Source organism: Diachasma alloeum, unplaced genomic scaffold, assembly GCF_001412515.2.
Source record: "Diachasma alloeum isolate Michigan unplaced genomic scaffold, Dall2.0 Dall_scaffold_00343, whole genome shotgun sequence".
Taxonomy (NCBI): domain Eukaryota; kingdom Metazoa; phylum Arthropoda; class Insecta; order Hymenoptera; family Braconidae; genus Diachasma; species Diachasma alloeum.
In genome coordinates, this window is record NW_021680482.1 from 998,408 (window position 1) to 1,022,444 (window position 24,037).

Below are 24,037 nucleotides of genomic sequence, written 5' to 3' on the forward strand. Positions count from 1 at the left end.
TTCATCAAGAAAGTCAAACAAAAAATTTTCCTCTAGCCAAATTTCCGGTTTTCACTTTTATGCTACCATTTTCTACTATTCCGACTCTCAATTTTTAATATGTTCGACAGTAATTTTTCCAATTGACTCCATCATATTGGTATTTTGTCAGCCGTATTTTTTCGATCACACGTATGAAAAAATCGTATAGAAATTTTCTATACGAATTATTTCTACACATAAATTTTTACATAAATTTTTGTTTTCATACGAAAGATGTCTAAACGCTCCAGAGAAAAACGTAGAGAAATGTCGCAACTCCATACGAAATGTTTCTATACATGTGGCAGTGGGTCGTATAGGATCAAGCCTATGGAAATCGTATAGAAATAATTTGTATAAAAAATATCCGTATAGAAATATCCGAATATCATGTACGAAAATCCCATAGAAATTCTATACGATTTTTTTATACGTGCAGCACCCCGGAATTTTCCATTTATTCTTAAAACTACTATGTCTAATACTAAATTTTCGATTGTGGTACATTCCTGCATTCCATTTCTCATATTAACAATTACTATATTCCCCCAGTAAAAAATAATTTTGTCTTCTATCTGCGTACAGAAATAAGAAATAACCTATAGTGATACTTAATATTTAAAATAACTCTAGGTGTTGACATTTGGGAACTAATCCCATAAACATCAAGCCCTCATTAATTTTATGAATTAAATTTCATTTAGCTATCTCAAGAGTCTCAAGGACACTTCTTCTACGCTCTTCAACTCCTACACTGACGATATCACACAGATGATATCTGTTTCAGCCACTTCTCTAGCTGGGAAAAAGCTGACGCGAATGTCAAGTTTTTACGTGGAATATGTATCACAATTTCGTAATGCTTTTTGACGCCATTACCGCCTGGTTTAATGCCGAGTCGCGTGACGCTGAATCACGGTATCTGTTGTTCCATAGGCAAAATATAATGGGTAATAATTTCAACCGCTCGCTATGCACATACTTACCGATTATCCTGGTTTTATCATTATTAACTAGTGTAATTTGCCTCGCCGGTATCGATCCTTTTTTCTCATTCCCATGGGGCCGATATTGATTTCCTTCGGAGATTGAAATCGAAATCTATCATGCGTCATACATACTCTCGCTTTCGTCCATTATCTCGCAACCTTCACCCATTAACGCGAGATGCTTTCCCCGGGTGGTGACGTAAAATCGTGATTTTATGGGAATAAACAGTCTTTGTAATTCATCACGCCTGTCTCAAAAATAGGGGATTCGTTGCATAATTCACATTTTTTCGGTTTTTTCAAGATTTTTTGAGAGATGTGGAGCGACTTTCACTTTATGTAATGGGTGGATGGACTGCCCTATCTGTACATTCATCTTTTTTTTGCAAGGTGTTGGAGGAGATTGGTCTTATTAATTTGTTTTTTTGTGGGATTCAATTTGGAGAGGTGTAGTTGATAACCATTTCTATTTCAAATTATGACACGCGGGAAGTAGATGGACAGGAAACCATAGCGCTTTCTCTGTGAAATTCGATTTGTTTCTAGTTGTATAATTTTTCACTAATACTTAATCCTTCAAGTATTAGTAAAAAATTAAACAACTTTTCCTAGTTTTTTTTTAATTCGTTTTTTAGTTTTTATCATAAAATCGGAGAGAGAAAACGTGGAACATTCATGGTAAAAATTCTTATAGATAAAATTCTAACCGAATCAGCCAAAAACCAGTAGCATTTTTGGCTGAAATGTGCACTTTTTGGAAATTTTTATGATGGTATAGTTCCACCGGAATTTCAAGAAAATTTGTAATTATAAATTGGCAAGTTGATAACAAAAACAGTGGAAACTATTGAAGGGATCAGGGTCTTTGGAGAAATAACAACAACGTTGATTAAATTATCGAAAAAAGCGACGTTTCGCTAAATAATTTTAGCTTCCTCAGGCTCTGGAGGAGACAAGAATAAACAGAATATATACCCTCATGGGAAAATGTATAAAAGATGTATAAATACAGGCCAATTTAATATATTCTTCGAATATATATAGGATTTATATAAAATATATGTGAAGCGTATATAAATTTATATTTTATTCAACTTTTATATATAGATCAGGCCAATTCCATGTTTAAAATATTCAATTTTCAGAATATATATTTTTCCGTGTGAAAAAAAAAAACATCACCCCTATGTGTCCGATGGGGATCACGTCGCACTGATAACATAAACCTAAATCGAAATGTACCTTGACGTAATCCGCGTTCGACATATGGAGGTTGTTTCATTGTTGTGGTTTCAATTTTCTATGGGATTTCACTATTTACATTCAGATGACATTTGTCTACATATTCTGTTTTTTTGGTCTCTTCCAGAGCTTGAGGAAGCCAAAATAATTCAGCGAAACGTCGCTTCGTTTGACAATTTAATCAACGTTGTTGTTATTTCTCAAAATACCGTGATTCCTTCATTTGGATTTACGAATATGGAGATGGTTCATTATTTCATTATTTCACGGAAATGGATAGAATTTACGAAAAATTAGAGTAATTTGGTCCTGAATGTTCATGTTTTGATTTAACAATCAAGTAAAATGGAGAAGTCTCCCCTATCGTCAGCTAAAAATTTGGGAATTTCATAGAATTTTCACTAAAATTTTAAATTTCATGATTGTTCTCCTTCCAATTCAACTTCCATCTCGCTCTTCTGAAAATGGAAATAGTAAAATGATAATTTAAATATAAATTGTTCATGAAAATTCATTTTTTTCCTAACAATGTCTAGAGAAATCAACATCGACTGATTTTTTTCCCACCAAGTATCGATTGAAAACTAATAAATATTTATTGCATCATTTTCAATTCAACTTTAATAGAACTCGGATAGAATTTCATTTTCTTCATACATCACATCGCTGTGAAAATAACGAGAAAAAAATATTGTGAGAAATCTTGGAATTGTTAATGAACAATAAATAAATATACATATATTTTCGCAACTCTTTTTCTGACCGAAAGATTCAAACAATTTCTCACTGAATGCAAAATAGCCTCATTTCCTCAATTGATGAAAAAAAATAGTTAAACACTTTTGTTTTCTTTTCTCGGGTCCACATGACGTGTTCAGTGATGCTGGGATAATTAAGAGCGTCGGCCAGCTGTGAGACTGATCTCCCACGATTCACTGGTTCCTCTTGGGGGAGGCCCCCCATTCCAGTGTCGAAGGCTAACAGTTTTAACGATTCCTCTTATCCACTTTCCCCTCCTCCATTTTTTTCTTCCTCTTTACTCTCTGTCGTCTACTACTCGTTTGATCCAGACCGGAATTTCAATCGATGCGCACTGACCGTACATCACTCGACCTTTGTTCTTTTTTCCCCACTTGTTTATTCCAATGCCGATCCGGGCTGATTTGACTTCCGGGAGAGATATACGGAGAAACTTTTTTGTTGCGGATTTATTCGGTTCGAGAATCATTTGGGACAGGTCGGGGAAGATTGAAATGAATTGTGTCTCTATTGTAATTGATATTTGGGGTTAATTCTCATCGCAGGAGGAAGTATCAGTTTGCGTCAGACATCGGCATAATTATAAATTTTAAATGAAGTTAAATTTTGAATAAGCCAATTGTAATTGGTAACAATTTTTAACTCAACAATTTTCCAATTATTAAATTAATCATTAATGACATACTCAAATTCCGAATTATTTACTCAATAGTAAGACGAGATTTCCGTCAATTATTTAATTCATAGTCAATTGAAAATCTAAATTATCAATTAAGAGATAAAGAAAGAAAACTGTGGTACGAGTTTTCAAGAAGTGTACAGGAAATTCCATCTAAAAAGCTCAACAGTGTGCGAACATTTCCCACTATACAAGCTGATATATCTCCTCGCCCCGAGCTTTTCACGCGAAGATTTATTCCCAAAGCTTTTCATCCGATATTGAGACGTAATTCATTCAATCTAATCATCTATTGCTTGATCTCTGCTTACTGATTCGCGACCCAGATAAATTCCCAGCAAGAAAAAGCATCTCGAATATTTCAGCAAAAAGTTTTTCCCTCATCATGAAATAATCCAGTGAACACCCATTGCCCTCGAGGATTGTCCGTACCTCAGATAATCTACTCCCATTCCCCTGTTTTCTATTATTTCTTTATTAACCCGCGTTTGTCAATCTCCCGAAAATCTATATATTTTCCACTTAAATTTTCAACTAAATGCAAATTAAAATTGAAAAATTATGCGATTTCCACCGGTGGAAACGCACTGAGCCGTTCGCCTGGAAACGATTCGTCTTCCAAGATTTGCTGAAATATCGATCAGCAAAGAAATATATTATCCGTTCAAAAGCGAAGCGAGATGAAAAAATGAACAACTGAAACCCCCATGATGGAGGCGCGCAAGTGCCTCTAAATCCCAGCTCTCCCATTTCAATAATAAAAACTACATAAAATGGGAAAAATATGTAACGAATCATGCCACATGTCCGTGTCCCGTTACAATTTTTTTTCGTTTTATTTCAAATAAAAAATGATTGACGACTAAAAACAAAAGCTCTGACAACGCAGGTAGTTTTTTTGTTACATAATTTATTAACGTACAATAATTACAATAAAAAACACCATGAGAATCCGTTTTGCTCGGGAATACGTGAGTATGGACAATAGAAAGGAATGACAAGGTCAATATTTCTGTTGTTTCCATTAACTAGATGGAGAGATTGAGTGAGTAAACAGTCTTAATATTAATCTTATGTGTTACAAAAAATACACAGGGAATAGTAACCCTCAATTATATACATTCCTCGTATATTATTGGATTTTTTGCTGTTTTATATTCAGTGAAAGACTATTGAGAACATCAAGTAATTTAATACTTTGAAATGATAATATTGTTCCTTCAAATTCCGATGGTTTATCCATTGCATAAATATTTGAAAAAGTTTCCCTGTGTATTCGTCCACTACTGACATTTCTTTCCTATGTACAATTCAATACAATTCAAATTTCTTTAATATACGATTACAATGCCTCTCCTCTCATCCGCAAAATTACATGTTACAGATCCATTTGTGTGTGATCGTAAGAGACAGTTGGTAGTACTCTAGTGACATAATGATTTCGTGTAAAACGTTATGAAACTTTTAAAACTGCAATTTAGAGAGGAGCTGGGTCTGATACGCCGCTGAACATTTCAATTTACACATTAATTATCAACGGTCTACGTGGGATAATTTCAGGGTAATAAAAGTAATTGAATTACTACTTCTTGTGAATTAGAAAATATAAATTTCGTAAAAAATTGATATGTTAAAGGAATACCACTGGGTGTTGAACGTTCAAATGTTCTTGAAAATTAATTAAACTCACGAAACGGGAGTTTTTTTATGTTCCTAATGTGGGAGTGATTATAGCTGTGGTGAGTGCACCATCAAATAGGTGATGACGTGATGAAGAGAAATAGGTCCATTATATCTTGGAAATGAATAGGTTTAGAGAAATAAAAGCAAGACTCCTTTCTCATAGAGATCATTTTATTTATCTGAAGCTATGTATTTTCAAAATCTTTTTGACGTGAAGACAAATTGATTGGAAGCTACAAAAGAGGTCTTTATTTTTTCCTTAAACTCATTCGTTTTTAAGACCTTTGAAAAATAATTCGACTGAAATTTTTCAATTTGAGTGAAAATTCAACTGATTATTTCCAATTTATTTTGCAAATGCTTTCGAAGTGAAGATAAATTGATGGGAAGACACTCTTCGTCGGGAATTATATGATCTGCAAACGGGATCTTTATTTTTAAAAATAGAATTCACTTTCTCCAATTTATTTTGCTAATATTTTCAAAATATAAAAGTTCAATTAAATTAATTAAAAAGTGTAACTCGTAAGGTTGTTCAAGCTCCACACAATACTTCCCCGTCATTTATCTGTCAACGAGTACGCGGGCAATTTTTCAACTCTCAAAAAAATTGCCTGAAAATCAATTTCACATTCCAAATATCTACCACATGAACACCTCCAGACAGATTCACTCAAATCCCCTTTTCCAAAGGCTTCCAGCTCCTGCGAAAAATCTCCCCAACATTCTCCTCTAAACCCTCTTCGCCCAAAGACACGCGAAAACAATCCACATCCAATTTCCTGACTCATCCCCCTCGCCACTTCGCCCCTCGCCAATTTTCCAAAAAGCTTCGACCACCTTTCTCCCATTAACACATTTCCCCGTTAAATTTTCACGACTTAAATGGAGAACATTAAACGGAGAAAGCTGAAAAAAATGTAAAAAATCCAAAGAGAGACGGACTCTCGGGGGATATAGCCTCTTCATTGTTTCGCGTCGTGAGGTTTCGCGGAAAGTGTTCCGTAAAAAAAAAATAAAAGTGAACCGAGAGTCCCAGTGAGGACGTTACCGGTCTTCCTCAATTGCGTAACTCCTCCTGGACGAGCCAGTTTTTTATGTGAAACGTTGCGTATCGCTACATACTTTGCTTTGTCGAGACACTCGCGGATATGAGGTTTCGGGAAAGTTTGAAAAAGATGTTTTTCGAAAAAAGAAACTGGAGATATCAAAGGCATTAACACGACACAGGATCAGCGGGACAGCGGCACGTGCCCACGTCCCATTAATCGTTCAATTCCTTAAATGGAATTTTATTTCGTATGGGTAGTATCACTCGACCATGAATTAATGACAGCTATCGAGGACAGGGTGAATAGAAACCATCGAAAAGAATGAGTGCCTAATTTTTCTCGTTTCTTTCAAAACACGACACGCGAGTTTCAGAATAGAAATACAATCGAGACGAGGGGGAAAATGGCAGTGAGGCCCGATGTGCCCCAGGAGTTGGCTGAATTGTAGTAGAAACCACTTCCATACACCTGGAGTCCGGCCGTCTCAATGCTTCGCTTGCAGTAGTCACCGTCTGTAAAATCAATACCTTCAATTAGTAGCTGTACTTACGTGATGCAACACTCGAACGATAAATTATACTCGGGTTATTTGCCTTATTCAACGCTATGTACGTGGAGAATTAGTCTTCGATTACTTATGGCTGTGGGTATTTTTGGAAGGCTGTGGTTTGGGGCAATTTATGGAGAGCCCCTTTATGGAAAATTTCGAGCTTTCTGGAGGAGGTCTTCAAACATTTTCCTACAAATCTATTGATTTCAGAGATATTTGGAAAAAGTGAGAGAAGAAAATGAGAAAAATTTATCGAGATCAATTTTTTACTTTCAATTTTTCTCTGAATAACTTTTTTTTTCATGAATTCGACGATTACGTCGTAAATTTCGAACGAGAAACTGAAATAGAAATAGAAATGAAGAAACGATGACTCATGATACACTTTTATAGAACGGTAGGATAGTTTTTATCAAAAAATTCTCTCCGTGTAGTTCAATACAAAATCCAATTCCAGGCCGATTCTTGGCGAAATTTCTATCGAATTCGCCAGGTCTTCCACTAAACTTCGCCCATGCGTTTTATCTCTTCCCCCGAAATTCGCCACCCGAGCCTCATCGATAAATTCCCACCGATAAAAACGAATATTCAACCGCTAAACTACACCCAACTCATTTGCCTCATTACCCACGACCGTGTATACGGAAAATTAGTCCTCGATTACTCATGCCTGCTCTCATTGTAGCAACAGCCAACGTAATACCGAAAAAAAAATTAAAATCAATAATGAAAATAAAAGGATCGGCGTAATCTCGGTGTGGGTGTCCTGCAACAAAAGGGGGTGGGTGTAAGTCAGAGCAAGTTAAGTGTGTCGTGAGACCAAAACAAAGAGCAACGAGGCATGGAAATGAGAGCGAACAGACGTCGAACGTGTGTCACGATTCTCAGACTTCTGATCTGTTCTAGGCTGTTCTCTGCCTCTATTTCTCCGGATCTCCTCCAGGCCTTCTCCCAACTTTTTTCATGCACTTTTTTTTCGCTAATTCCTCCTCCTCCTCCTCCTCCTCCGAGAGCCGTTTGGTTCATTTGAAAATACTGGGCTGGTGTGCTACCTCCGGCCCCCTTTCGCTCTCGTTCCACCAATTTCGTAATCGCATCCCAGTCCCACGGAGAACAGTCTCCAGAATCAAATGGAATAGAGGCAGTTTTCGCGGATAAGAAGCTAGGCCTTAGGTGACAGCTATGGCGATTGATTGCTAATATGTTTGGATTAAACTGCCTCCTTGGGAATTTTTAAGGGAAGGCTCACCCTGGGAAAAGAACTTTTTCGTTTTTTGAGAAAAAAAATTTTTAAACTGTATTTTCCGCGCGATTTTTCGTCGAGGATCTGATTTTGTAGGTCGTAATTGTCTCTTATCACTCAGAAGTACACTGATAGAACGGATTAGTTATGGTTAACGAATGGATTTTGGTATTCCAAACTGATTATTTGGCTAACATAAAAATACTTTTATTACATTTAGAAATATTTACTCAATAGTGAGATGACAATTCCACATCGTCAATTATTTAGTTGATAGTTAATAGTCAATTGAAAAAAATGAAATTACCAATTATTATATTATTTTTCAAATTTCAGTGAAGATGAGTAAATCTTAATTATTGTAAGGTGCAATGTCTCCTAATGTTACTAAATTAATGATTGATGCTGATCTGTGCTAATGGCGCACAGAGAGAAATGTTCAGCAAATGACAGAAAATTTAAGTGACGGTATCGTAATTTTTCACAGAAGATTCACGTAAAAATTACAGAACGCTCTGGAAAAATTCCGTGACAGTTCCGTAAAATTTCCTCGCACCACATTTCGCTCCGGAATTACGGAAAAGGTGCGTAATTTTTATTGAATATTTCTCTCCGTGCGCGAAAGGTAACGGTCACATGTCTCCTATCGCCTAGACTCGAACCCCTGCTCATTTTTCCATGCGTTTCCGGGAAATCCCTCGGGCTATGGAGCAGCCCGCAAGTAAAGGGATTTCGACGGAAATTGATTAGTCACCGGAACAGTGGATGCTAGGTGGGCTACTGGGATTTTTTTTGTAATACTTACCGTATGACCAGCCGACTATTTCACCGGATCTCAGGTTTTCCGTTCTCAGCCATTCCTCGAGGGGCCTGAAATACTCGCGCACCGCATTTCCGTCCAGTCGGACCTCACCGGTAGACTCCTGGAGTATATCCTGCCACGGTCGCGAGGATCCTTTCTCCATCAATCTTCTGTAAATGAAAGGGAGGGTGGTTCAGTTGGTGGGCTTTCTAAAGGTTGATTGAAAATTGTGGGGGAACTGGTCGGAGGAAACGATTGCGAGAATTTTGTGTGCACTGTTAGAATTTTTTTGAAATTTGGAAAACAGACGTAATTGAATTCTCAATATTCTGAACTTGAACTCAATTTCAAACTAAATTGCTCATGGAATTCCTGGTTCATCTTGGAAATTCAATAACATTAAGGTTTTCATGAGGAGTGATCATTGAATTTTTAAGGACAATTTGAATTTTCAAATCTATCGTGAAAATTGAGTAACAGATTGAACATTCAGAGGAAAAATTGCCGGAACTTTTACGATCTTCAGTAATTTTCATTGTCGTATGAACCTGAGAAATCAAATTTCATTGAATATTCCAGCGAATTGATTGATTTATGAAAAACAAGATCAATGGAAATTCCATGTAAATTATTCGTTGTTGAAAATTTAACGATTTTTTACTTGAAATTTAAAGCGTCATTTTCTCGGGAACTAGGGGATTTGGAGGGAAATTTTGAGGGGCTGGATTTGCGGGGAATTTAATTCCCTATGACAAAGGATTTGTGATGAATTTCGCGTAAATTCTTCACTTCTTCAAGTGGAATTTATTCCACCGAGAAAATGTGATTCCTCACCAAAAAGGGTCTTCTGCCATTTTCCTGTAATTATGAAATTTCCGAGATTATTCCGACAGACAAAATAGTTTTACCAAGAAATTTTTATTTCAATCAACTATCACTTGGTTGTTATTTAAAAAAATATGATTTTATAGTGAATATGACTTTTCCGTCCCGGCGGGCGCAAAGGTACATTTCCCTCCCGCTTCGCGGGACGGAACTCTGACTTTGCGCCTACGCCGAGACGGAAAATCGCGTTCTAACCACGGGAAGTAAAATAAAGGACCCTCAGCCGCGTGCTTACCAACCTCGCCTTCGGTTCGGCTGGTAATTGCACTGGCGGCTGAGGATCCTTTATTTTCCCTCCCTAGGTTAGAAATATACTAATCTCTTCTTGAGATACATTTGATTGGGAGAAATAGAACTTCCCTAGAATGTAAGTTCCTTTTATTTGTTGCAATAATGAGAATACTTGTTTTTTTTCTAACCAAAAGTTTGCTGTCTCCAGAAATTATTTGGTTTCCCCAAAACTAAAATTATTCTTATGACGAAATACGTTATCAAATGGAGCCCCCCAGTCAGTGTATAAAATTGACCGGTCTCTTTGGCATTTTCACGAGTATTTGCACACTTGAATGAAAAAGATGATGGAAGATTATATGGCTCGATTAACTGATGATCGTAAAGAGTAATGGTGTATGGAGTCATGTGTAACGTGGAATACCGCATGGAGCCCCCGGGCGTTCATTCCCTGCCGTCATGACCCGGCGTACACTTGACCTTTTGCCAGAAGACCTCCAACGGTTGTTTATTATGGAGCCACTACTGTCAGGTGCCACTACAGCCTGTGATACCTGTAGCAAATGCAATCGAACCTCTTCAACTTTTCAACGCCTCAATCATTCCCCGCAGCCATTGAAAGTGACTTTTTTTCAATCCACCGGATTTGCGCCTTTTTATCGCTTGGTGAGAGTAATTTTACACGCCAAGAATAAATGGTATCTGGAATGATCTCACGACTCAGGTGCTCAACTTTGTAGCACTCATTTCACTTGTATGAAAATGTCTAGTGCATTCGATTACGTCATTTTATAGGTAGATAGGGACTTGCAGAACCGGACGCATTTAAGGATATCCAAGTATCTTTTACAGTTTGGTACAGACCAGACTGTAGATTCACCCATTTTCAATCATCGAATTTGTCAATAAAGTGGCGTGAGAAAAATTTGAAAAACTATATTGTGAATATTCAGAGACATTCGAATAACATTTTTCACATAATCATTAATCTCTTTAAACATTCGTTATTTATAAATAAATAATTGAAATTGTCTAACTTTTCAAAAACCTGATGTTTAAGGCATGGAAAATGCCCATTTTTTTTATTATTTCATCAATCTTTCTCCAAAAGTAAATTTTCTAATTTTTTTTAGATTTAGAATTTTTTTTAACTGTTCAGTATCGAGATTCAATTTCAGACCTGCAAAGTTTAAATAATAAAATTGTTGTAAAATGTCCGGAAACTTAGGGTCAAATGGGGCTCAAATGAAAGCTCTAATGGTCAACTACAAAAGTAGAAAAGCACTGGAGAAAAAATGCCTAAAGTACTTGGACATCCTTAAGGCTATCCAAGTATTTTGGCTATTTTTTCTCCAGTGAAATGCGTTTCTGCTTTTGTGGCCTAATATGAGAGCTTTCATTGGAGTCCGATTTGACCCCAAGTTTCTGGACACTTTACAATGATTTTATTATTTAAAGATTACAAGTTGAACCGTTTGAAAACATTTTAAGAATGCGAACAAAAAATTGAAAAGTTTACTTTTGGAGGATGATTGATGAAATAATTAAAAAATTGCTTTTTATTAATTGAAAATTACTGATTTATAGTAGTTTTTTTGGAAATATTGGTGAATTATCAGCTATTGATCCTATGAAATATCCCAATCACTCAATTTTAATCATTTTGATCAACTGTACTACATTGGAATTCAAGAAGAATTATTTGCTGCACGAGAATCATGGGCAAAATATGAAAGTAGAATAATTCGTTTTTAAAAATCAATTTTAAGCACTACATCATGAATTTAACTTGATGTTTGAATTGCAAAGGATAATCAATTACAAACTAATAAAGGTTGATTAACTTAATTCGATATAAAATTTTTTGGCAAACTATAATTGATTATTAATTACTAAAAATATGGTCCAGTAGCTCAATTTATAATTTTTAATCACTCCATTGAAAAAAGCTGTCTTCTAGATAAAATGTTTCAATTTGAAAATAAAGTCAAATGAATTAATAATTTTTCGATTAAAAACGGTGAAAAGTTCTTAGCAGAATCAATAGATAATTGCCACCAATTATCAATGAACCATTTTAATATCTCGAAATTCATAATCCCGACAAAATTTTTCTGCAACTAATTCATCGAAAAGAAAATCTCTCGAATGAGCAAATCGACTCCATATTCACCGAGCATCAATAACTCATGAGTTATGAATCACGATAATTACTTAACCGCGGCGTCCTCTCCCATGTGGGAAGACATAGAGAATCCATAACCACTAACCCATCAACATATACCCCAGTGAATCGCAAAAGTCCGTGAGAACCAGTGAATGGACATGAGTGATTTTGGAATGGCTGTATAACACTTGCAGTTGATACCTCCCTACAACTCACGAGTTGTCGTAATTCATCGATCTTATAATTTCCGGTCGACGAAGGGGGGAAGGGTTGCACGGCGAAATCGGGACTTTCCTGTCCGCGTCGAGATATTTCATAACATTAATAGTCGAGACATGTGGATTGCGTTAGTAAACAGACCCAGTGTTTTACGTCTATACACGCCCCTAAATGACTTGCAACTAAAGAACATCGAAAATCTTTTTCGTCAAACGAAGAAGTGTATCGCTCCCATTTGAAAAAAATTACTCAACTTCGCATTGCGCAATCGTAAATATCAATGGAAAACCCGCAGCAATTCATAAAAATATTGATCAATAGATTTTATCGACGGTTTAATGCTGTGACGTACAGATTGAAGGACACAAAATTACGGAGAAAAAAGTTTCTAGTTTTCAGAACTTATGGTTTCTGTATGCATTGTCACTGGGATAAGAATTTTTTTACTTGGCTTTAGAAGATGAATGGTTTCGAAGTAAGAGCAAGAGGTCTACTCACTCATCATTGCATCGCTTAAGGATATCCGAGTAGATTTTACAGCTTGGTACAGACCACACTGTAGACTTAGCCATTTTCAACCGCCAAATTTGATTCAATTAAATCGAATCATGAATATTCAGCGGTATTCAAATTACATTTCGCACAGAATTATCATTGTTTTTAACACTAGTTGCTCATAAATAAATAATAATGCTTGAAATGATAAATAATTGAAATTGGAATTAGGCATGAAATCGATTTCTGGTGAAATTCTGAATATGAATAAATTTGTTACGATTCCGAATAAATGATTTTTACGGTGACAAAATGATTGTTTATAAATTATTTATAGAAAATATTGGTAATTTTCAGAAGTGGCAATTCTTTAATTATTTGATCAATCCTCCTCCAAAAGTAAACTTTCTAATTTTTTTTCAGGTTTTTAAAATGTTTTCTAACGGTTCAATATCGAGATTCAAATTGAGACCTGCAAAGTGTAAATAATAATGTCATTTTAAAATGTCCGCAAACTTAGGGTTAAATGAGGCTCAAATGAAAGCTCTGATGGGCGACTGCAAAAGAAGCATTGCACTGGAGAAAAAATAGTCAAAGTACTTGGATATCCCTAAGTTAAAGGATTTTTCATTAAGGAAAAAATTCCAAATGACTTAATTTATTGCATTCTCATCAGTTATTGAGTTGTTCTATCCTCATATGTTGTTGAGGAATATGAAGTCAACAATAAAGTTTTGAATCAAATGAGAAATTATTTGTTAATTAATTGTTTGAATCAAATAGGAAATGATTTCACGAAAATTCCGTTTTTTAGAGTTCAATGTCGCAGAAACTATGCACTATAAAATTTTACAAAAAATTCGCATTCGGAATTGATCAATCTACTACGGATTCGTTTTTCGAGAACTCGAAAAGTCGAGTTCGGGGGGACCCGTAACCCCCGTTTGGCCTGCGCCGCGCGTGCTAGAAGGACGCATTTCGTTATTTATTATGTCTTAAATTGTGTAGTACAGCTAGTTAAAACTTTTTTCAATAGCTAGAGAATATTATAAACAAAAATATGGGGACAATCGTAAGAAAGATCTGTTTATAAACACGGAAGATACCGTAAATGTAGAGCATTCGAAAGGGATCAATTTTACGATAAATTGAACATTAATTGAACATTAATTGGGTGGAGAGGATGAGAGTTGTGAATTATATTGAAACAAGATTATAAATTTCAGTGATTTAAAATCTTCTTTCTTTAACAATCGAAAATGTGGCCTCACAGAAGAAAAAAAATCTATCTTAATCCTTCTTAATGAAAGACCTGTGGAAAAATTGCACTGCTAAATTGAGTTATTTCCTCTAGAAATCCGAAAACATCGCATAGAATCCACAAAACGACTTAACTGAAATTTCAATAAGAAGCAAATAGCATTCCGCTAGAATCCCAATAGAGTTTTCTAGTGAATGCGTTCGGTTTTCTACTGATTGTGAATGTCTTCAGTCTAAAACCTGAGGAAAAAGAGATTATTTTATTCAATTCAAGGTGGCCTTCCTCTTTTGTCTGATCATAAAAAAAAATCCCCTCAAAATGAGGAGAAATTTGATTTATATCAACAGTACCGATAGTCAGGCATTTTTCCTGCAAATTATAAACTTTTTTTCTCTCTGTGATGCACTAATACACCCATTTCCATGTTTTATCAGGCGCCAACCACTGGATTTTCAATTTATCCAGCTCTGACTGTTTACCACGACCGTTAGTCCGAGACATTGATACACTGGTTTTTCATGCACCAATACACTCCACAATGCTTTCGTAACCCCAATCGCACGTACAGCACACACAACTATTATCTAGTATTGCAATTCCAGGCGAGAGTTTACGAGTCAACCTCTTCCATTACAGGAAGAGGGGCCTCCGTACACTGGTATTTAAAAGAACAGCCAATTTTCGTGCCAACTGGGTAATTGGATAGTTATGCCAACGCGTTATGTTTACTTTGATCACTTCACCCCGTTCCCCACTTCCTTTCCCTCTTTAGAAACATGAGACATTACGTCTGGTTAATGTCAACAATTAGGTTCACATCCTCTAAATGATTGAGATTTGATTCTTTATAGATTTTTATTGCAGTATTACAAATTGAGATAATATTTTTTAGAATTTTTTTCCTAAAGAAAATAATATTTCTTTGATTTTTTTTCATTTCTTTGATGCTGAAGATGGACAACACGACGATTACGCGGATGTTGTATTCATTTTCTCCAAAATTCCTTGAACTTTTTTGGTTCTGTTAAAATGTTTTTATCACTTGTGTGTACAGCGAAATTTTAATCCCACTTTCCATTCATTATCATAGAAAATAGGATGTGATACTTATGGAGAAAGGGTTCTTTGGCCCTTGGGAGGGTAGCACTGGTTTCGGCGAGCGCCGCATCCCTCCCACTGGTCAAAAAACAGTTTTACGCACGCGTATTAAAATATACAATTTCCCCCCTGTGGCGCAATTTTCCCTTCCGGTTCGCGGGAGGAAAATCTAATGTTGCACCTACATTTAGGCGGAAAATACACGTCTAACCACGAGAGGTAACATAAAGGACCCACGTGCTTACCATTTTTAATATTTTATTACATATTAAATTTTTTTTTTAATTAAGGAAACTTTTTTTATAATTTTTTCTTCTAGCGAGAATAATACTTCTCTATTTTTTTTATATCTTTGATGTTAAAAATGTACAAAAAGACAATTAGACAAATGCAGCTTTCATTTTCTTTAACATTTCTTGAACTCCCTTTCGGCTCGGGTGCACTGGGGAAAAAAAATACTTTTGCCAAGTAAATTCACTAACTACAAGAAAATCCACACATTTCAAATACAAATATTTGTATACATTTTCTTGTGGCAAGTAAATCTACTTGGCAGAAAATAATTTCCCTTCATTACCCTGTCCCTCCAATTTTTCCCTAGAAAATACATTTTGTGTGAATAAAAAAATTACAAAGCAAAAAATCTATTTAATGTCTTATTCTTCAAAACGTAGTGGACCGTAAGTAGTTTTATCCGAAACCCCGAGAAATCTTCTGTTAAATAAAAAAGACGATCCGTTTTGCTCAGCAGTTCCCATAAGAATCCTTCAACAATTACTTCCTTAAAATGAACTATCACAATCAAACCGAGTTTTTGTCTCATTCTGGAATAAATTTCCCGATCCGTCCAAAAAACCGCTGGCAAACTCCAATATCATCTAGTTCTCCAATTACATTGAGAGAAAAATCTGAAGTTCGATTTACAATAAGAAAATAGTTTTGGCATTTTGGTGAACGATACGATTTTTTTTTGTATGCGGCATTATAGTAACTTCACAAGCGTAATTTTTGCAAATCAAAATGCAGTTAAACGAACGAAAGTTCAAAAGTAACCACGACAAATCTATCGTGGGTAGAACTATAAAATAATTGCAACCCATGAAAAATTGTTGAGGACATTTTGACTATAATTCGATGGTGATGGAATATAGTCACAATTATATTTTTCTCTCAGTGTAAAGAGAAAATGAATCAAGAGTAGTTTTCCCACTACGAGAGAAGGAACCTGACATAACGTCCAGTGAAGCCAGATGTATCAAAACATTTGAATGGTATATCCCCCCATATTTTATTTATAAAGTTTGGAGCACAGTGGATTCCCTCACCCCGAGCGAGTTTTATGGGCTTGAAGCCTCACAGCCTCGGTTACGCTGAACGATCCGTTCTAAGTGCCACGGTTTATGCCGCCTGTGCATGTATTGTTGCATCACAATCTGGCAATCTGCTCCAGGAGACTAATGCCTCGTGTGTTTGCTTTTATAAGAAGAACACTCTGAGAAGTGGAGTACAACATTTGAGCAATGAGACAGTACTCCATGTCCTCCCTATTTTGTACCCTATTCTTTTACCCGCGAATGTAATAAACAACTGGTTCAATGTATGAACTGGGAAAAATCATTCATCATTCACCTAGACTCGTTTGTTTGCCCCTGCAATTGAACCAATGGTAATTAAATTAGTCAGCACAACAGTATAAAATTATCGCAATACACCAATTGGGAAAATATACGTGGGAGAATGGGGTCTAGTATTGCCAATTTTTTTTTCGTTGACTCATGAATTGAGAAAAATGAGTAAAAATAATGAGAGGGAGAAAAAATTATGAGGACGTCGGATTGCCTTCGCCGATGGGAAACTAATTTGCATAAGAGGCTAGATTACACGTGTTACATAGTATATGGAAGAAAAAACTCGTACGTTTGGCATGATGGAAAGTGAGGAATAAAAAATTATGTGTAATTACTCTCAATTGTGGAATGATGATTGTAATATTTCGAAGTTGGGAAAGTACAATAGGACGGCGGAGGAGGAAATGTGATTTTAACGATTTTCCTTTTGCAAAAAGTTGACGAGATCTGAGAAAAACCATCTGTTGTGCTCCAGATATTTCTAAAGTGCAGAAGGGGAGGACAAATTTGATAGGAAATGAGTCATTCAAGTAATCTAAGCGTCGAAGATATCGGACGGTGCTAAAAGTCGCGGGGGGGGGGGGGGGGGAAAATTTTTTAAAAANGGGGGGGCAAAATTATCTAAAAATTCGCTTATGAAATACTTGAATGCCCCCCAAATCTAACGATCGTTTGAAAAAAAATCTACAGAATAATGGATGTCAATTTTCCTGATGATGTTACTTATTCTATTCAGATTTTGTTTATAAGAATTGGTGAGCACGAATTTTCTTGATTTTTGTGATGAAAAAAAAACAAAATTCCGCGAAAAAAAATTCAGATAAATGTCAGCGGATTACTACAGAATAAATCGCAAGGAAATGGTTCACGTAGAAAAATCAAAATCTGCTAATTTTTTTTCTAGGAATATCTATTAAAATATTAAGAGGAAAAGTTGCGTAATTTTTAGTAGAAATCGGCAAAAAAAATTTCATCGTTGCATTTTTTTATCGAATATTTTCATTGGTCAAAAACTAACGATTTTTTGAAGAAAATGCTACTCAATAATGTTTGTTTCTTCCTATGTTACTCATTCTATTGCGATTTTGTTTATAAGAATTGTTGGGTACGAATTTCCTGAAATTTTTCTTGATGTTTGTGATAAAAAATAAAAAAATTCCGCGGAAAAAAATTCTGACAAATGTCAGGGGATTCCTATAGAGTAAATCGCAAGGGAATGATTCACGTAGACAAATCGAAGTCTAGTAAATTTTTTCTCTAGCAATATCTATTAAAAAATCGCAAGGGACAGTTGCATAATTTTCAGTAGAAATCGGCAAAAAACCGAATAGAATTGTGACAAAATTTTTATAGAACTCTAGCCCAACTATTACAGAGTTTCAATAGAAATTCAAGCAAATTTCTTAGTCCTCATGATTTTCAAGCATTTTTCTATCAAATATTCTCATACCCAGATGGAAAACTTTTTATTCGATCACATCAATTTTTGCAGTATTTCCATTGAGGTAAAATTACAATTCTCTTAAAATTGCATTGAAATTTCCATTCCCTTTTTTCCAATTTCCATTAATGGACAATTCCAGAGCCTTGACACACGATTTTCACCAGAAATTTGACAGAAGCAAGTCAATTGCAATGTTTCTGCGACCTGTCCTCTGACCTGACCTGTCCTTTTTTCTCCTTGACAGCTGGGTCACCCCAGCTAGTCTTTTGTTTCACTTCAGCCTGAAATTTCCCTTTCTTTTCAACGACATCACTGGCAACCTTCAGTCCCACCAAGTTCAGGGACAATATTCTCAATTTAAGAACAATCGTTAATAAAAAAAATACATTTAAAAAATCGTCGCAACGGATGAATAATTCATCAGGCATTACCTATAAATTACATAACTGGATTAATACCATCAAAAGAATGCAGTCGATCATTATTCAATTAAGTGGTTCCAAAAATCCACAGTGATTAACAAAATCCGCGACACGGTGTATAATAAACAAGTAGAAATAAATCCAGTCACATAGGGAAAGTCAATTTAGCAAAGTGGACACCCTTGAGTCGTGAATTTTTACGCATACTAAAATGTCAAGCACCGAGAGCATCCTGCTGTAGATTTTTCAGTCGAAATGAATGTTGAATAACCCGAACGTGTGAAATTTCGAATCTCCAAATACCCGAGATTTACGAGTCTCGAGGGACCTCGACTAGTCTCTCGAGTGATGAACCCCGCAAATCATATTTCAGAAAATACGCAAGACACAATTATACACAGAACTAGTTAGAACAGCTCTAATTTCCTCTCACCTGCATTCTAGGACATTACCGAGTCCACCTTTATATCGTGCGTATTTAGATCTCGAAGAAATGAGTTTAATGCAAGGCAATTGGTTAATGTCAGATGAAATATATTCATTTTTTTCATTCTGTGTTTACCTGAGTACAGCACCAGCCTCGGGACTCCTGTAGAAGTCGCACTTGTGCAGGGGCCTGCGGGGATCGTTGACAAATCGTTGTCCAGCTTGACAGAGACCTCGATACAGTTGGAACTGAAGAACGCCGGCGACGAAATTACTAAAAGTGAAATTGGATTGATTACAACCGGTGAAAACGAATCTGAATAAGTAATATCGTTCAATCATTTCTGTTTTAGTTTTTCATGATTGATTTTTTTGACGAGTGGCATTTCCTCTCACCTGCATTGAAAAAATTCGATGAAAAACCTAGAGAATTCGCTAAGTAATTCTATTAAATTTCCACTAAACTTTCTATCAATTTTTGGCCGATTCTAGTGAAATATTTAATAGAAAATATTTTATAGAAAAAGTCAATCGAATTGGATGTTTCTATTCGAAAATATCTCAATACAATAAGCTTTATAGAAATAGAAAACTCGAATTCCATAAATTTTCTGTATAAAATATTCTTCATTGAACACTTGTACTAAAAACCGCGCAGATGACTTGCGGAATTTTGAAACAGAATCCGCCAAGAACTAACATAAAGTTCAATAGAAACCCAATCCAATTTTCTACCTAATTCACTACATTCTTTCATAGAATTTTTTCGTGCACGCTCATCAAGATCCGAGCCCCCTTTAGACTTCCGGATTCCAGCAAACCTCAACATTTCGCATTGAAAACCCTCTAAACCACTTGATTACCCATTAACTCGCCCAATGGTCTATGAATTCCCATCAAAAACACATGCGACAACGTCGTAAACCATACCTCGTGTAATCAAAGTGACAATAATAATAACGAGCTCAAAGTAGGTAACAAGTGGGTGAGTTTCACTCGATCTCAAGAAACGTCCTTTACGTAATCCGCCAACGACAGCGTTAAAAACCCGTAGTTTTCCCATCCTGTTACCACGAATTATCCTCACCCCCTAGCGGAACTTTCAGTTTCCTCGGAAGTTGAATCCCGCAAACCCATACACGACAATTTTGTCGATGCCATTAGTGGCCAAAGCTTAATTTCCTCCAAGTGGCAGAAATAATCCTCCAAACTGCAAAATCGTGACGAGCACTTGGTCCACATCACAGGGGGAGGTGAATGCTCGATGATGGTGGTGGATACCCACTGGGAATGGAGGATTACACATACGCGAATAGCTCGGATTGGTGGAAATAAAAAAAAATAACCAGTGGTTTCGTGTGTATCGGATTTACAAACTTGGTAGGCATATATCGTCGGGTGAACAAAGAACAAACGTGGGGGGTACACAGGCAATGGGCCGGGCAAGGCGCATGGGTCCCTCGCGGAGGAAGGCGAAAGTGTGCCGCGTATATAAGGCCCTGAACGACTGGCAATCAGCATCCAGTTCACTCCTGGACGCACCCGGAACCATTGTGAATAGCAAAAATGAAGATTCTGGTAAAGTCCCACGTTGTGTGATACACCTAAACCCGTAAAGTTTAGTGATGCCGTCGAGACTGGTCGAGAATTATTTTGAAGAGATCATCACCGTCTGGAAAAACATCGAAAGTTTTGGAATCGTCGCAATCTCGAAAGACACTGGATCGGTGCATCCCGTCACAATTCCGGGAGGATTTATCTTGCCTGGATCATGAGATTTTCGGTTTTTTAAGTTCACGAGACGAGACAGATATCGAGACAAACCTTCGAAAAATAAAAAATACTGAAACTCAGAGATCACAACGATTCCTAAACTTTTGATGTTTTTTTAGACCGCGATGATCTTTCAAAAATAATTCTCGTCTAGTCTCCACGGCATCACTAGTAAAGTTCAGTGTATTCTCCCAAATAATCCCATTAAACCCCAAAAATTCGTGTTTCAGTTTGTGTTTGCCCTGCTGGCAGCAGTGGCATTGGCGGAAGAGGCGGAGAAGAAGGAGTCAGCGACGGAAACTAAAGCCGAGGAGACGGAGCCAGCCAAGAAGACAGAAAAACGCGGTATCCTCGGTCTCGGTTACGGATACGGTTATGACATCGGTGGCTACGACATCGGCGGTGGACACGGCCAGAGCCTCCACTCGTCCGACTACGACCTGGGAAGTTTCGGTGGTTACGGAGGTGGTTATCACGGTGATCATCACGTTAAAACCTTGACAGTTGTGAAGAATGTACCAGTACCGTATCCAGTGGAGAAGCACATCCCATATCCCGTGGAGAAGCACGTGCCTTACCCAGTCAAAGTACCAGTGCCACAGCCCTACCCCGTGGAGAAGCACGTACCATACCCAGTTAAGGTTTACGTAAAGGTGCCAGTACACGTGCCTCAGCCCTACCCAGTGGAGAAGAAGGTGCCTTATCCAGTTCACGTACCAGTTGACCGTCCCTACCCTGTCAAGGTTTTGGTGCCACAGCCCTACCCAGTCGAGAAGCACGTGCCTTATCCTGTCAAAGTACCAGTGCCACAGCCCTATCCCGTCGAGAAAAAGGTGCCGTATCCAGTTAAAGTACCAGTCCACGTGCCCCAGCCCTATCCAGTCGAGAAGCTCGTGCCTTATCCAGTTAAAGTGCATGTCGACAGACCCTACCCGGTTGAGGTGCCCAAGCCATATCCAGTACACGTTGAGAAGAAGGTGCCTTATCCCGTTGACAGGCCAGTACCATATCCAGTCAAAGTACCTGTTGACCGACCAGTTCCCTATCCCGTTGAGAAACACGTACCGTATCCAGTCAAGGTCCCCGTCCCTGCACCCTACCCCGTTGAAAAACACATTCCATATCCCGTTGAGAAACCTGTACCTTACGCTGTCAAGGTTCCAGTTGACAGACCATACCCCGTTCATGTGGAGAAACATGTTCCCTATCCTGTGGAAAAACCCGTTCCTTATCCTGTCAAGGTACCTGTGGCCGTTCCAGTTCACGTTGAGCATCACCAGGAGCATCATCACATCGATCAGCAGGGACACGGTGGCTACGAATACGCTGAACCAGCGCACGGCAGCTACGAGTCGTACGACTATCACCACTAGGGACTGGCGAACAGCCCGTCTAGTGCGTCTCAACAAAACCGAGTGGCTAATTCGTCCGAATAACGCGCATTCACACAACGATTACCTGATGATTTTGTAATTTAATTACTGTATTATTCTTTTTAAGAAGAAGTACTGGAAGCTTGGAATGCGCCGAATACGGTGCGATGAATACTACGATATTCATCGTGCAGGTGGAGACCGGGGCGCTTTAAGATCGTCATGAAATTTTCACGCGTCAGAATTTGACGTGTTCCAATCGAAAATTTGACGACTGGAATTGTATAAATGGAAAAAATTGCTCTCTGCCTCTGGGGTCTCCCGGATTACTCTGCTCTCGCCAAGTTTTCAGGTCGGATGGGTGTCTCAACGGCGTTACGAGAGATCAGTTGACTCACTGATCTCTAGATCATAAGTTTTTTATGTTATGGTGACCCTTGTCTCCGGACTTCGCTCGGTTATTAATGTTAATAATAATGACGTTAGACGCTCTACCCTTTCTATTTTATATCGCTAGATTCAGAATTTATGTATTTTTGTACTATAAATATTAAACAAGTTTAAATTAATGATTGGTTCAATTATTTTCCACATCTTCGTTTGAATTAAGGTCTTGGATAGTTTTGGTGGGTATAATTGCTTCTTCCAGTGGATGAATCCGTCCAATTTGCATTAATTATAAGTAGAATTGATAAATTAAATGTAAGAGACACTCTCACTATTCGGTAATGAGAAAGAGTCGATACATTCCGTTGGATTTTTCCATGAATTATGAAATTAATGAGTGAGAGAGCGTGTTAATTCATGGAGATCATCGATATTTACATTTGGTACACATGAGTGGGTATCTCAGTGAAACTACGCACGGACACACGCCGACCAGCGGAAAAGAGACTGGAATTGCGCAATCGGTCATTCGCGCGGAGCGATAAAGTGTGTGGAGGCATATGAAAGTAAGAGTTTTTCAGTTGCAACAGGACGATTGGATCGCATCCTTACGCATCAATGTCTTCCGTGTGAGGAGAACAAGGAGGGAGAATGGGGGGTTCAGGCTGATGGGGAATTATGACAACTCGAGAAAACGGAGGTTTCGACAGACCGAGGCAGCGCAGCGTGCAAAATTGTGCCGCCGTGCATCGCTGTGCATCGCGCTAGGGACGAAAATATTTTGTCATTGCGGGCTTCAACAATGCGACGCTATTAGGGATTATTACGGAGTAGTTGGGAATTTCGGTGCGTCCGGGGGAGGTGAAATAGGACGAATAACTTTCACACGACCTGAATAGACGCGAATTTGCGTCGCAGTTTTTGAGTTTTTTTGGGAAGGGAGGGTCGGGAGTTGATATGGAAATTTTTTAATGAGGTTTCAATGTCTTATGAGGCGCGGTGGGTTCGGGAGAGAGTGGAGGATCGAGAATTGAAATCGAAAGTCCCTCCGGGAGGCAGAGACGTCCGACAGGACGGCGGGAAGTCGGGGAACTCCTGGGTAGTACCGCAGTCGGTATGTTATTCAGTGATGGGGGTAATTTAAAGGGTGACACATCAAATTTTAACATTTTTCAAAATTTGGGGAAAAAGTTGGATTCGAATTTTTA

The 24,037-nt window shown here is 37.4% G+C and overlaps 2 protein-coding genes across 2 annotated transcripts in view; one reads left to right on the forward strand and one right to left on the reverse strand.

Annotated features, from left to right (window-relative positions):
* Nucleotides 1-5,005: 5,005 nt before the first annotated feature.
* LOC107040810 (angiotensin-converting enzyme) overlaps nucleotides 5,006-24,037 on the reverse strand; it is a 45,595-nt gene continuing 26,563 nt past the window's right edge. The window contains exons 11-13 of the mRNA XM_015261062.1: nucleotides 19,433-19,570; nucleotides 9,024-9,190; nucleotides 5,006-6,937 (exon numbers count right to left, since the gene is read on the reverse strand). Of these exons, the coding sequence (XP_015116548.1) occupies nucleotides 6,795-6,937; nucleotides 9,024-9,190; nucleotides 19,433-19,570 (448 nt within the window). The 3' untranslated portion in view covers nucleotides 5,006-6,794. The remainder of the gene's footprint in view (nucleotides 6,938-9,023; nucleotides 9,191-19,432; nucleotides 19,571-24,037) is intronic.
* Nucleotides 20,801-23,011, forward strand: LOC107040813 (proline-rich protein 4). Its single transcript, XM_015261066.2, has 2 exons — nucleotides 20,801-20,874; nucleotides 21,300-23,011. Exons 1-2 carry the CDS (start codon nucleotides 20,863-20,865, stop codon nucleotides 22,440-22,442), a joined length of 1,155 nt encoding a protein of 384 aa, XP_015116552.1. The 5' UTR covers nucleotides 20,801-20,862; the 3' UTR covers nucleotides 22,443-23,011.